Here is a 13607-nt window from a genome sequence, read left to right as displayed (position 1 = left end):
GAAGATACTTGTGTAGGTCTCTCATATTTTGAGATAAATCGTTTGAATATTTTTCGCGATATTCACTTCAATCGAATCCATATATTTTTTCATTTTTTGTATTAAATTTTTATATACTTAAAAAAATATGTTGACACTTAAGTAACGTCCGATATGCTGTGTGAATTTTATTCATATCGGGCTATAAATAACTGAGATTTATCCCACAAAAGTAGACCATTTTGTATGGAAGATCGAAAAAGTTGCAGATGTATTGCCCAATACTGTACTTTTCTCCTCAACAATTCAGAAAGTAATCCATAGTAAAAAATTTCGAATAACATAAATTTCAAAGTTTTACAGAAAAAGGAAACATTTTTGAAGTCAAAATTTAAAAAAATCAGCATTCTGCGGACACCTCTGCAAGACCAAGATCCTGGTTCAATTTTGTAAACATAAATATGTTTTTGCAGGCCCATAGCCGTGCCTTCAAGATTCTCAGAGAAAAATCAGGTTTTTTCAGAAACCTTGAACCTTTGAATGAGTCAACGTCAATTTCATATTACTCCTTATGCCATGAAGATGCATGAACGCAGAAACATTTTACATGATTTCATTGACTGACTTTCCAAGAACAAAGTTGCAAGAGCAAAGAATTGAACACCAACATGAATAAAAATTATGACATGCGGGCCGCATCACATTAACATTCAAAATCCATTCGCGGGCCGCACAAAACCTTCTCGAGGGCCGCATGCGGCCCGCGGGCCGCAGTTTGGTGACCACTGATTTAATTCATCGATTCCGTTTCCTATTTTGAGAGTTCACGTTTGTTAGTCACATGCTTTCGTTATGGTTTACATGGAACTACTCATAAATGACAAGCTGTTTTGACCAGTGATCTAAGGTAGATATATTCAGTACAATACATTCTAACGGTATGAGGAAAAAACTGAACGAATATTCTATAGCAATGGAATTCCAGAAAGTGACGTCACAGCCGTCGGTCAGTTGCGCTTCACCTTGCAATGTCAAAATAGGATTACAGATGCTCGTGAGTATGTCAATATGAAATACAATGCCATGTATGCGAACAGGCGACGACCACCTGATGATGGAAACAAATTGGCCTCCTCCTGACATGCACATAGCATAGAGTAGGAAAGGAATTTTCATAGCAAGGAATATTGGGAAAACAGATTCAAAACAAGGAAGGGAGGATGAAACGAACAAAGCGGTTTAGGTAATTTAGTTAGAACAGCACGCGGACAGGAAGCTCTGGAAGAAGCCGTACAGGTGCAGGACTTGTAGAAAGGTATAAAAACTCCTGGCATCCCGTAGACCAGTTGCACTTCTGGTTGTTGTTCAAAACCGATAACATAGCAAAGTTTCAGTTCAAGTGAAAGTAATCTAGTAAATCTAGTAATACTTAACAGATCATCAGATTTCTAGAGAATCACAAGTGGAAATAATTAACTTATTACAAGTTTAACGTAGCAGTCGCGAGAAAAAACAGAATACAAATCTAGTGATGGTTGTCGCTGTGAAAGTTTTTAAAAAATCCGCACCAAATGGCAAGCTAACCGTCTATCTGGGAAAGCGTGATTTCATCGACCATGTAGACTACTGCGAACCCGTCGATGGCGTGGTCGTCATCGACCAGGAATACCTAAGGGGACGCAAGGTCTTTGGACAGGTGCGTCGTTTTGCAGTGCTACATACATACATAATTTGATTTATTCCGTGCGTCGTTTGTTACGCGTATATTGTTACGCGTTTATTACATTACGCTAATTAAATTACAAGGTTCTCACGTAATGTTTCCGTTTGTCTCGTTCGTCTACAGCTCATCACCGTGTACCGTTATGGTCGGGAAGAGGATGAGGTTATGGGGGTCAAGTTCTCCAAGGAGTTGGTCCTGTGCAAAGAGCAGGTCTACCCCATGGTGAACTCCAAGATGGAGATGACCCCCATGCAGGAGCGACTGGTCAAGAAGCTGGGCGCTAACGCTTATCCATTCACGTTCCACTTCCCGAACATGGCCCCAAGCTCGGTTACGCTGCAGGCCGGTGAAGACGATCAGGGTAAGCCACTTGGTGTGGAGTACTCGATCAAGATCTTCGTCGGCGAGGAAGATGAAGAAAAGGTTCACAAGCGCAGCACTGTTGGATTGATGATCAAGAAACTGCAGCACGCCCCGAATACCCGTGGACGCCGTCTGCCCTCATCATTGGTCAGCAAGGGCTTCACCTTCTCGCAGGGTAAGATCAACCTGGAGGTCACTCTCGATCGGGAGATCTACTATCACGGCGAGAAGATTTCTGCCAACATTGTTGTGACGAACAACTCACGCAAGACCGTGAAGAGCATCAAGTGCTTCGTAGTGCAGCACTGTGAGGTTAGTATGTCGCCTTGCACTAGGCGATATCATCTATACGTTGCCAGCACAGTTATATGAACATTAATGCGAATGCTTTACATTTTATTTCCTAACAGGTCACAATGGTCAACGCCCAGTTCAGCAAGCATATCGCCTCACTGGAAACTCGCGAAGGCTGCCCGATCACACCGGGAGCAAGCTTCACCAAGTCCTTCTTCCTGGTACCGCTGGCTTCCAGCAACAAGGACCGCCGCGGAATCGCCCTTGATGGCCACCTGCGGGATGAGGACGTCAACCTGGCTTCTTCCACCATGATCAGCGAAGGCAAGAGCCACTCCGATGCCATGGGTATCATCATTTCGTACTCGCTTCGAGTTAAACTGAACTGCGGCACCCTTGGCGGAGAGCTACAGACTGACGTTCCCTTCAAACTGCTGACCCCTGCTCCCGGTAAGCAACTCTACTCTTGATTATGTGCTTGCCTTAGTTTTAATGTTTGATTATTCTCCCAGGAACCGTTGAACGCGAACGCGTCAACGCTCTGAAGAAGATGAAGTCGATCGAACGTCACCGCTACGAGAACTCCCACTATGCTGACGATGACGACAACATTGTCTTCGAAGACTTCGCTCGGCTGCGAATGAACGAACCAGAGTAAGCTACACCTTTGGAGAAGGTTAGCATCTATCGATCTTTAGCTTTCATTATGGATCCTTAGTTGTCCACAATTTCTCTTTAACCCCGCCAAAAACGGATACAACAAAAAAGACTAGTCGCCAAAGACATCCTGCCTATACTAATCGAGAAACTATGTGATATTTCAAAAAGTTGATTTGCCTCTCTGCTTTGAAAGTCATTTTCGTTTCCATAATATTTAGTTTTAAAAGTATAAAAAATAACAAAAAATTTAACCAAAAAAATAATCCATAAGTAACACGAAACGTTTCGATTAATCGATTAATTTACGCCAGCGAATTGTGACAACTGCGCAGTTGATCAATCCACCAGCTTCACAAAAAATGGAATACTTTAAACGGTACTACTCAAATTAATCGATCAACCGAACCAAACTACAAGCAAGCCAAATAACGAGTAACCAGAAGTGAACGAATCGAAACAAGCTCATCACACGTGATCCTCTGGTGGATTGTGGCGGCACTGAAGTTCTCTATGGAAACTTCTACATTGCCTAAATCCTGACAAGGGGACTCGTGTAGTAATTTTAAGAAAGATGGCGTTATGCAAACCGTATAGTGACTCATGACTGCAAGCCTCAAGGAAAAGGATATATTATAATTTTATTAAATTGCAATTCGCACTGGTAACTTGAACTCCTATTGGCCTGGTCCCGCATCAATTCAATGATCAGATCAAGTGGACCCAACCGAATCTGGTGTGCCTATTTCGAACGGCTCCATTTGAGTTTGAGATTTGCTGATGCCCGGACCAGGCTCAAAACAATGGTTTTCAAGTTCCCGAACTTTCAGTTGACTGATTTTGAGCCAAAAGAAAGGATCTCTCTTTGGTGGGACTCCTTCGGGTGTTGCCACTTGAAGGGAGGTGCATTCCGGGCAAGTGAACAGAGCAATAGCAGCGCAATCCTCCTTCGGCTTCGCGGATGGAAACTGTGGCAGTTTGGAATTTTGTGCGTGTTTCAGGCTTCACAGCGATTCCGAGGCAGCGGCAGGGGGATTTCAAGTTTTATTTAACGTAGATTAATCAAGCAAAAAATAAATAGAGCAACAGGTACCTACAATCGTCAATTCCCAAATGGTTTAAGTTTTTAGGTTCTGATTTAGTTGTTTCGTTTATTGTATAATAGTTCAAATGCAAATAAAAAAAATCTGAAGAATAATACGACTATGTATTTGAAACAAAATCTATGGAACAGTTTGTTATTATTTTATAAACTTTACTTGTATAAAAGATTGGCAATAATGAATTGATTTTATTACAGCTTCACCCTGTTGGTTTTATTTACTATCCTTTTCGTATTATTCAAACATATTCAAAACCAGAATCTAACAAACATTATAATTATTCTTCCAAAACTTTTGATACATTTCGTCATAAGCGTTCGTTTCATACTATTGGGCTCAACATTCAAATGTTTTCTGAAAATTTGCACTTTTTGGACGAGTGTTAGTTAAAAAAACACGTAAAAGCGCATTATGTCCATAAGTTATACTTTGCCCCAATGATAATTTTATGTTTATGCCTTTTCTATTATCTGTTTCTATGATAAGCTAGAGATGACTATTTCAAATTACATTCATTAATGTTTATCTACATGCTATTTCAATAAGAATAAAATATAAAAAAAACGCCTAATAGCAAACAAAGGCAAACAGATTCTATTTACTAAAGTACATTTTTGGGCAAAGGTACATTTCGTGGCTCCATGGCTTTGCGGATAGTGTCGTCAGGTAGATAAGCGCAACGTGTCATGGGATGTGGATTCAATTCCCGCTTCAGCCCTTTCCGCTTTTTGTAAGGAATGTTTCTCGGCTGTACCATTGAAGCATGCTTGTCTATTGGAGTGATGCAATTTTGAAATTTTGGCTCCCCTATGCTTAAAATGATTTTCATTATGGTAAATAGCATCCTCCCAAAGTTTGAAATGATTCGGAAGAAATTTGACTGCGCACACGCCGTTCGAAGTTTATATGGAGTTTACTATGGAAAACGCAAGCCTTTTGTGTTCAGACTTCTATCTCTTCGTCATAATATTTTATGAAAAAGTGAACAAACTCTTCTCATGTTAAATGCTTTCAGCTACAACTTTGCCAAATACCACATTTTAGTTGGACGTCAGGATTAATTGTTATTCATTATCATCATAAGGTGGGTTTGAAGGGGTCCAGATAGCTGTAGCGGTAAAAGCACAGCTATTCAGCATGATCATGCTGTCGTGGGTTCGAATCTCGCTGGTCGAGGATCTTTTCGTAAAGGAAATTTTCTCGATTCCCAGGGCATAGAGTATCTTCGTAGCTGTCACACGATATACACATGGAAAAATGGTCAATCGGCAAAGAAAGCTCTCAGTTAATAACTGTGGAAGTGCTCATAAGAACACTAATCTGAGTAGCATGTGTTGTTCCAGTTGGGACGTAACACCAGAAAGAAAAAGAAGATAAGGTGGGTTTGCATGCAGAATGCTTCAACAACTGTTCGGCAGGGGGTGTTTTCTTCTGTAAACCTGGAGCGTCTCTATTCCATGTTAGGAGCGGCTCACAACAGCATATGTTCCCCATGTCAGGGGTGGCAGATCATCGTCCGAGTGCCAGAGAAGGAATAATCTGTGTACTATAGCTCTCCAAACATTTAGGGAGAATGATCCTCCGGAAACCTAGGGGGTTGGTGTCAGGCACTGCAAGCCAACCGTAAAAATACATCAGCACAGGAACGTCTACGAGGGAATACGAACCAGAACAATTGGAAAAGACCACCGCTCGGAAATGGACTAGTGATTGGAAACACGGTATGTGGAACTACAAATCTCCCAACTTCATCGGAAGCACACGCATACTCTCCAATGTACTGAAGATCCGCGGTTTCGGCATCGTAGCGCTGGACAGGTTCGATGGTGCGAACGTTTAGAGGTAATCATACCATTTACCAGAGCTGCAGCAACACACGTGAGCTGGGAACAGCTTTTATAGTGATGGGTGATATGCGGGTGGTGGCTGATCAACAAAAGAACGTGCGAGTTGCGAATTAAAGGCCGGCTCTTCAACTTCAGTATCATACAGTATGGTACACCTAGAGATAACCACAGCAGACGGAATCACAAATCGATCACATTTTGATCGATGGACGGCACTACTCCGAAATAACCGACGTCAGAACCTATCGCGACGCTAACATTGACTATGATCACTATCTAGTAATGGTGAAACTGCGCCCAAAACTATCCATCATCAACAATATACGGTATCGACGCCCGCCTCGGTACAACCCGACTGGCGCAAACGAACGTCCCCGTCGCATACGCGCAGCATTTCGAGGTAGACGAAACCCTTCTTGAGGACTGCTGGAGCACCATAAAAGCAGCCACCAGTAACGCAGCGGAGAGCATCGGCGGGTACGTGAAAAGGAGGACTTGTAACTATTGATTCGACGAGGAATGTAGGCAGGTTTTGGAGGAGAAGGATGCAGCGCGGGCTGCAATGCTGCAGCAAGGAACGCAACAAAACGTGGGGCGATATAAAAGGAAACGAAAGCAGCAAACCCACATGGATGTAGCGGAATGTAAAGAAGTACAGCAGCTGTATCGTTCACAAGAAACGCGAAAGTTCTACGAAAAGGCTTCGTGCCGCGAGCCGAAATGTGCAGGGAGAGGGATGGAAGCATCTTGATGGACGGACATGAGGTGATTGAAATGTGGAAGCAACACTACGATGAGCACCAGAATGGCTCGGAGAACACAGGCGCAGAGGGTAACAAGAATGGAGGAAAGCACGGCGTATGAATGAAACCAACCTGTACCCACATTGAGAGAAGTTAAAGATGCCTTCAACCAGCTCAAGAACAACAAGGCAGCTGGTAAAGATGGCATTGGAGCTGAACTAATCAAAATGGATCCGGAGAGGTTGGCCACCTGTCTGCACCGGCTGATTGTGAGAATCTGGGAAACGGAACAGCTGCCGGAGGGGTTGAAGCAAGGGGTTATATGTCCCACCTACAAGAAAGGCGACAAACTAGAATGTGAAATCTATCGTGCGATCACTATCCTGAATGCCGCCTACAAAGTGCTATCCCAGATTATCTTCCGTCGTCTATCACCAATAGCAAATGAGTTTGTGGGAAGTTATCAAGCAGGTTTCATCAATGGCCGCTCGACGTCGGTCCAAATCTTCACTGTACGGCAAACCTTCCAGAAATGCCGTGAATATCAGTTTACCCGGGAAGCGCACAAGGCTAATTAGAGCAACAATGGACGGTGTGCAGAATAGCGTGAACATTCCAGTTTGTTCTAATCCCATCGGGGTCTTCGACAGGATGACGGACTTTCGTGCCTGCTGTTCAACATCGCGCTAGAAAGTGTCATCTCCGCCGGGTTCAATAACCGAGGTACGATTTTCACAAGATTCAGCCAATTTGTTTGCTTCGAGGATGATGTGGATATTAGGGCGATTCAAATTTTAAAAATGTTCGAAAATCCAATCTCCCATATGCTCCTTACCATCCAAAAGTGTTCTGTGAAATTTTCGGCTTTCTAAGTGATGATTTAAAGGTGTCCCAAAGACAATTTAGGTTTATATGGAAATTACTACGGAAACATTTTGAGAAATGTTCTAAACACGCTAGAACTGTAATGTATGTAGAAACTTATCATCCCATATTGAAAACTCATTCTTCAAACCTTAATGAAGTATGTTGCTGAAAAAACAAATCCCTTTTTTAGCTAATTTGTTTGATTTCTTTCTAAAGTTTTATCGGCTCTATCAGTCTTAAGGCAGCTAAAACGAGTCACAAGTCGGACAAGACACCAAAACGCAGCCTCTAAACCCTTGAAGAAGGCGAAATATACGCCGAAACGTCGGAGAAGTAGAAGCAAAAGTCGTTTTAGCTGCCTTAAGACTGATAGAGCCGATAAAACTTTAGAAAGAAATTAGTCATCACAGTCGAAAGCATTCACCAAATAATTTGTTTGAGATTTTTGTACATGTTTGCAGGGCTATAATCCCATATTAAGCTAAATAATAGCAAACAAACTCAAGAATATCTCTTCTGCTATCCGTTGGATTAAATTTATCTTTTCAGCAAATTTCTTTATTATGGTTGAAAGAATTACTTTTTAAAATAGGATAATAAGTTTGTACTTAGATTCACGCTCAAAAACGAGTTCTGGAAAACGTGAACTGTCAAAAATACACCATGAACTACCATCATGTTTACGCATAAACATGATCTAGTTCACGGTGTATTTTTGCTTGTTGAAGAGTTCACGTCTGCTGTTCACGGATACGAGAACGGATTTTTTTTCTGTGTTGCAGTACTAGCGTGTTTGGAACATATCTCCAAATTTCTCCATAGTAATTTCCAAATAAACATACATTGTCTTTGGGAAACCTTTAAATCACCGCCTAGAAAGCTGAAAATTTCACAGAACACTATATGTATGGTAAGGATGGTAAAAAACATATGGGAGATTGGATTCTTTAACATTTTTAAATTTTGAACCGCTCTAATGGATATTGTGGCAGACCTGTACACCCGCTTGGAACATGAAGCGACAAAAGTCGACTTGGTGGATAATGCTTCAAAAACAAAGTAGAGAAAGTGTACCAGTTATGGCTGTAATGGTTCCTTATTTGGCCATATGTGTTTTCTCTAAAGCTTTCACATTGTCAATATTTTTCAATGTGTTAGCATCAAGATACAGTATCGGACATATAAAATGCACCAACGCCGTTTTCCCATACAAAATGGTCAACTTCAGAGGGCTATATCTCCGCCGTTTCTCAACCGATTCTTCTCATTTCTTCTGTGACGAACTACAAATTTCCTCAATTTTTGAAAACTATTGTGAAAGTTGTGGGAAAACTAATGGTTTAAAAGTTACAGATAATGTGAATTTTGACATAAAAAATGCACCAAGACGAAAAGTGATGTATCAGGCAAACTATGCGTCGTATCTTTTCGGTGTCTTCAGCGCATTTGGTCCTTATCACTCAATGAACAAATGAGCTGAATACACCAAGATGCTACGACACGTAGTTTTTCTGCTACACCACTTTGTGTCATAGTGCATTTTTTATGTCAAAATTCACCCTATCTGTAACTTTCAAACCAATAGTTTTCACACAACTTTCACAATAGTTTTCGAAAATTGAGGAAATTTGTAGTTCGTTACAGAAAAAATGAGAAGAATCGGTTGAGAAACGGCGGAGATATAGCTCTCTGAAGTTGACCATTTTGTATGGGAAAACGGCTTTGGTGCATTTTATATGTCCGATACTGTATATTTGATATTAAACTACTTAAACATTAAAAGTGATTAAAAATTTCCGAATCAGTTCATATTTTGAGAGAATGATTTCCATCATAATTGAAATCGTTTAAGCATAGAAGAGCAAAACCTTCAAAATAGGCATCAGTCTAGTGTTCTATTGTTAAGTTTGTAGTTTGTGTAGCAAAAAGATGAAAAACGGTGTCCGTGTCCTTCTTTAAGTTTAACATAACCTTTATATTTTCTGAAAGCAAATTTGGAATATTTCTACAGAGAGAAAATAAGGGTTAATTTGTTTTCTCTCTGTAAAAATATTCCAAATTTGGTTTCGGAAAATACCCTGTTAAAATCTTGTTTAAACTTAATTTTACGCGGATTACCGTGATATGAAAAAAGCAGGAACTAAATTTTCTAGAAACTGGTTCTTAGCGACCTTTTGAACGATTTGCTCAATTTGACCTTGGACCCACATTTACTCGATAATGTGTGAATTTCATGTTTCTAGTGGTGTTCAGTTTTCCCCCAGAAAAGCATGAGCCAGGAACGTTTTTTGAAGCACGGTTGTCGATATCTGCGAGTCAACCGGTATGCTAAATTAACCTTTACGTTACCGGCCTCCGACAAGGCATTTTCAAACAGCTGCCATTCCGTCAATTTCCATTTGATTTCTTTGAAACTACCATCAGTTTCCTTTGAAAATGGACAATTCTGTATTCGGAACCATGCCGGAGATATTCCGGGTTGTACTGGGGTCATGAGGGTTCTTCAAAGAGGCCCTGGCGGAACATGTGCCAAGAGATTTGGAGTGGCTACATCTGTTTTTACCGGGGTTTTTCTTCTTTATTGGCAAGTTCTTTCGAATTCACGAAGATTGATAAGTCGCACGGTATGTTTTCGACAAAAAACGGAAATGTCCTCGAAGAGGCCCTGGCGGAACCTGTGTCAGGTGCTCTGGAGTGACCAAATCTATTGAAATTTAGTTTATTCTTCCTTCATTAAAATGTTCTACCGAATTCATGAAGATTGAGACGTCGCACGGTATGTTTTGGACATGGTTCTAGTGGAATCGGCTATGATGTTCCGGAACGGTCCACTTTTTCAAATTATGTTGAAAAGATGACAATCGACCATTATCTCATGTTCTACATAAAAAAATAGTGTTGTAGCTGAAGTAAATAAAAAAATACATTTCCCGAATACAGAATTGTCCATTTATGACAAATAACTGAAACCTTTTTAAAGTGAACGGAGAGTAGTTTAAAAAAAATGGAAATTGACGAAATGACAGCTGTTTGAAAATGCCTTGTCGGAGGCCGGTAACGTAAAGGTTAACCTTTACAGTACTAGGTGCTGACATCAAAATTTTAAAATTCTTTATCTTCGCCATCGTTCGACCAACTTCGCTGAGATTTTCAGGAAAAATCACAAATGAGTTATATTTTTAATCCATACAATGAAAATTTTGTATTCGGTGGTTTTGGATTTGGGTAGGAATTTGTTGGGGTAATGAATGAACAATTAGGAGAAAATGCAAGAAACCTATAAAAAAAATCAAAACTATATGGAACATTGATCTATATGACAAAATATATCACCTATTTCAGTTTGATTGAGCCCAGATGTAATTAAATATCGTGTCATAAGTGTCATAAGGACTATTATCGGGCACTCGTTACTATGTTCAAAATGCTGATGTTGGAACCTCTTCTGCTGTTGTCGCATGATGGCTTGCATTTATGATTTTTCACATTTCACATCTCATATATTACCTCTTGTTTCTAGCGTTACGTCCCATCCGATATGTCCCTGTTTCTCATCTTACTATTTCACAAGCAGTTTCACATTATTGATCTGAGAACTTTCTTTAAAATTGACCAATTTTTTTGTATATGCATGTAATAGTAGGGCGATTCAAATTTCAAAAATGTTTGAAAATCCAATCTCCCATATGCTCCTTACCATCCTTACCATACAAATAGTGTTCTGTGAAATTTTCTGCTTTCTAGGTGGTGATTTAAAGGTGGCCCAAAGACAATGTAGGTTTATATGGAAATTACTATGAAGAAATTTTGAGAAATGTTTTAAACACGCTCGTACTGTAATGTAAGTAGAAACTTATCATCCCATATTGAAAATTCATTCTTCAAACCTTAATGAAGGATGTTGCTGTAATAACATTTTAATAGTCTCCAAACAGAAACAGGTGATACACTATGTCAAAAAGAACAATTTACAATGATTTTTTTTAAATTTTGATAAGGTTTTTTTGCATTTCTCCTTCATTTTAATTTGGAATTACCCTAGGTACCCCCAAAAACTCGGATTTAAGTCTGAAACCACCACTGAATTCGAAATTTTCAATGCTTGCATACAAAATATAACTCATGTACCGTAAAATCGGATGCAATTGATCAGATGGGTGAAATTGATCATCGTATCACACGATTTTATTTATGCGTAATGGAGCACAAATATCAATGTGAGCTGCACAGTAAATTAACGTTGTTTGTCGTAAGCGTTTTTTTTTCTCTTATAAGCAGGTGAAATCAACTCACCTGTAAAAAATCTGAACTGCTACGGCAAATGAAATGTAATATGTTGTTAACAAAATGTTAATAAAATCTTAGATTTGTTTTACCAAATTAGGATGATTGTGTTGTCTAATAACACAGAACACCTAGATATAAGAAATAATGAATGTAATGTTTGAAATGATACTAATTAAAAAAAAAAAAAACGTTGTTTGTCGTAACTATTGTCGAATTGTGTGTTGTGAAGTTTTTTTGCGTTGAAGAATGTTTATTACTATGAAAATAATGTAAAATTGCAAAATCATGCACGGTACAGTATTGACAAACACCTATAAACTTATATTTCTAAGCAAGGATTTGAGCATAGTATAAACCTGAAAGTTTGTGAGGATGCTTGAGATATATCCGCAAACTAGATTTCATCACCAAAACTCGTACCAATTAGCTCAAATGGTTGAAATAATTGAATTTCTGTTAGATATTATTGATTTCCCTAGGAAATTGCATACATTTAGGCGTTTTCCGCGTAATTCTTGAAATTTAACTATTCGTTATTTTGTATAAATATTGCATTGTTAAGATTTTGACAAGCATATTCAGATTCAGAGACCTCATGTATTATCATGTAGAGTTCATGTAGAGTTGTTTTGAAAACTAACAATAATGGCATTGACAAGTGATCAATTTCACCCCGAAATAAGATCCCTGATTTTTTTATTTTAGAGCTATTTTTTAACACTGAAATTACATTTGTTAGAAAATTTTGGTACATGAGTCGATGAGGATCACCTTCGTACTTGTTTTCCTGCATTTAGTTGTTTGGCATTGTTAATATTATAGAAAACAGACTAGAAAAACCGTGAAAAATGATCAATTTCACCCGAAATTACGGTATGATTTTACCTGAAAGCTCCATCAAAATCGATCGAACGATGGCGAGTATACACAATTTTGAAACTTCGATGTCTAAACCCAGTATTATAAAGGTTAACCATATTGTATCTCAGTCAAAAATTGTCCGATCGACAAATGTTTTGAATATAAGCATTTTATGAGATTCATGACTGTAGACGTATTTGAATTTGTGTTTGATCATATTTCAAATTTGTAGTGCTGAAACACGAGAACAAGGAATTTTTCGGTAGAAATAACGAAAAAAAACCTTCAGCCCGACCTGTGGATCACAACTAAATTCTATCTCAACTATATCAAAATTTGTTACAAATAATAAGAAAATAATTTTGCGAAGCACTCCGAATTGGTAAAGAGAATTATGATATTTCTGAAACAAAACCGAAAAAAATTGCAAACTCGTGAAAGGCGTTAAATCTACGAAATTTGGCCAAAGGTGTGAGTTTCAGGACATCTCAGAATTTCAGTTGAACCTGGCAATCGCAGTAAACACTAGATTGTTGCTTATTAAAACGAATTAAGCTTCCATCAAAAATGTTCTTGATGTTCATTTCAATTGTCGAACAAATTTTACCTCATTTGTAAAGTCATAGAACTTATCGTTAAAGTAATACTGTTAAAATTAAACATGTAAAAACCATTTTATTACAAACTTGCATTTTTGTACAATTTTTGGCAAAAAGTAGAAACTACGTCAAGCCATAACGGGTGTTCTGTAAAAAATGAGAATGATTTCAATACCTTTCTGTAATTAAAGTGGAAAAAGTGCTTAAAGTTTTTTCTCTCCAATCCCGGGAAAATGATCACATCTTGATTATTTCTGAACCGACCTTAATACTTGGCACACCAA

General features: G+C 38.9%; 2 protein-coding genes across 2 annotated transcripts in view; one reads left to right on the top strand and one right to left on the bottom strand.

The window, feature by feature from the left end:
* The window catches only part of LOC5577144 (peroxisomal targeting signal 2 receptor), a 68193-nt gene that overhangs the window by 53355 nt on the left and 1231 nt on the right, over positions 1-13607 (bottom strand). The window lies entirely within an intron of this gene.
* LOC5577143 (arrestin homolog) lies at positions 1319-4321 on the top strand. Its single transcript, XM_001663184.2, has 4 exons — positions 1319-1675; positions 1826-2377; positions 2476-2809; positions 2872-4321. Exons 1-4 carry the CDS (start codon positions 1511-1513, stop codon positions 3015-3017), a joined length of 1197 nt encoding a protein of 398 aa, XP_001663234.1. The 5' UTR covers positions 1319-1510; the 3' UTR covers positions 3018-4321.

Source organism: Aedes aegypti, chromosome 2 (genome assembly GCF_002204515.2).
Source record: "Aedes aegypti strain LVP_AGWG chromosome 2, AaegL5.0 Primary Assembly, whole genome shotgun sequence".
Taxonomy (NCBI): Eukaryota; Metazoa; Arthropoda; class Insecta; order Diptera; family Culicidae; genus Aedes; species Aedes aegypti.
The sequence above is the reverse complement of the archived record's forward strand: the minus strand, read 5'-3'. Positions and strand labels throughout refer to the sequence as shown.

Coding starts and splice junctions, on each gene's coding strand:
- LOC5577143 (XM_001663184.2), top strand. CDS start 1,511: ATGGTTGTCGCTGTGAAAGTTTTTAAAAAATCCGCACCAAATGGCAAG. Junction 1,676..1,825: donor GACGCAAGGTCTTTGGACAG/GTGCGTCGTTTT, acceptor GTTCGTCTACAG/CTCATCACCGTGTACCGTTA. Junction 2,810..2,871: donor ACTGCTGACCCCTGCTCCCG/GTAAGCAACTCT, acceptor TTATTCTCCCAG/GAACCGTTGAACGCGAACGC.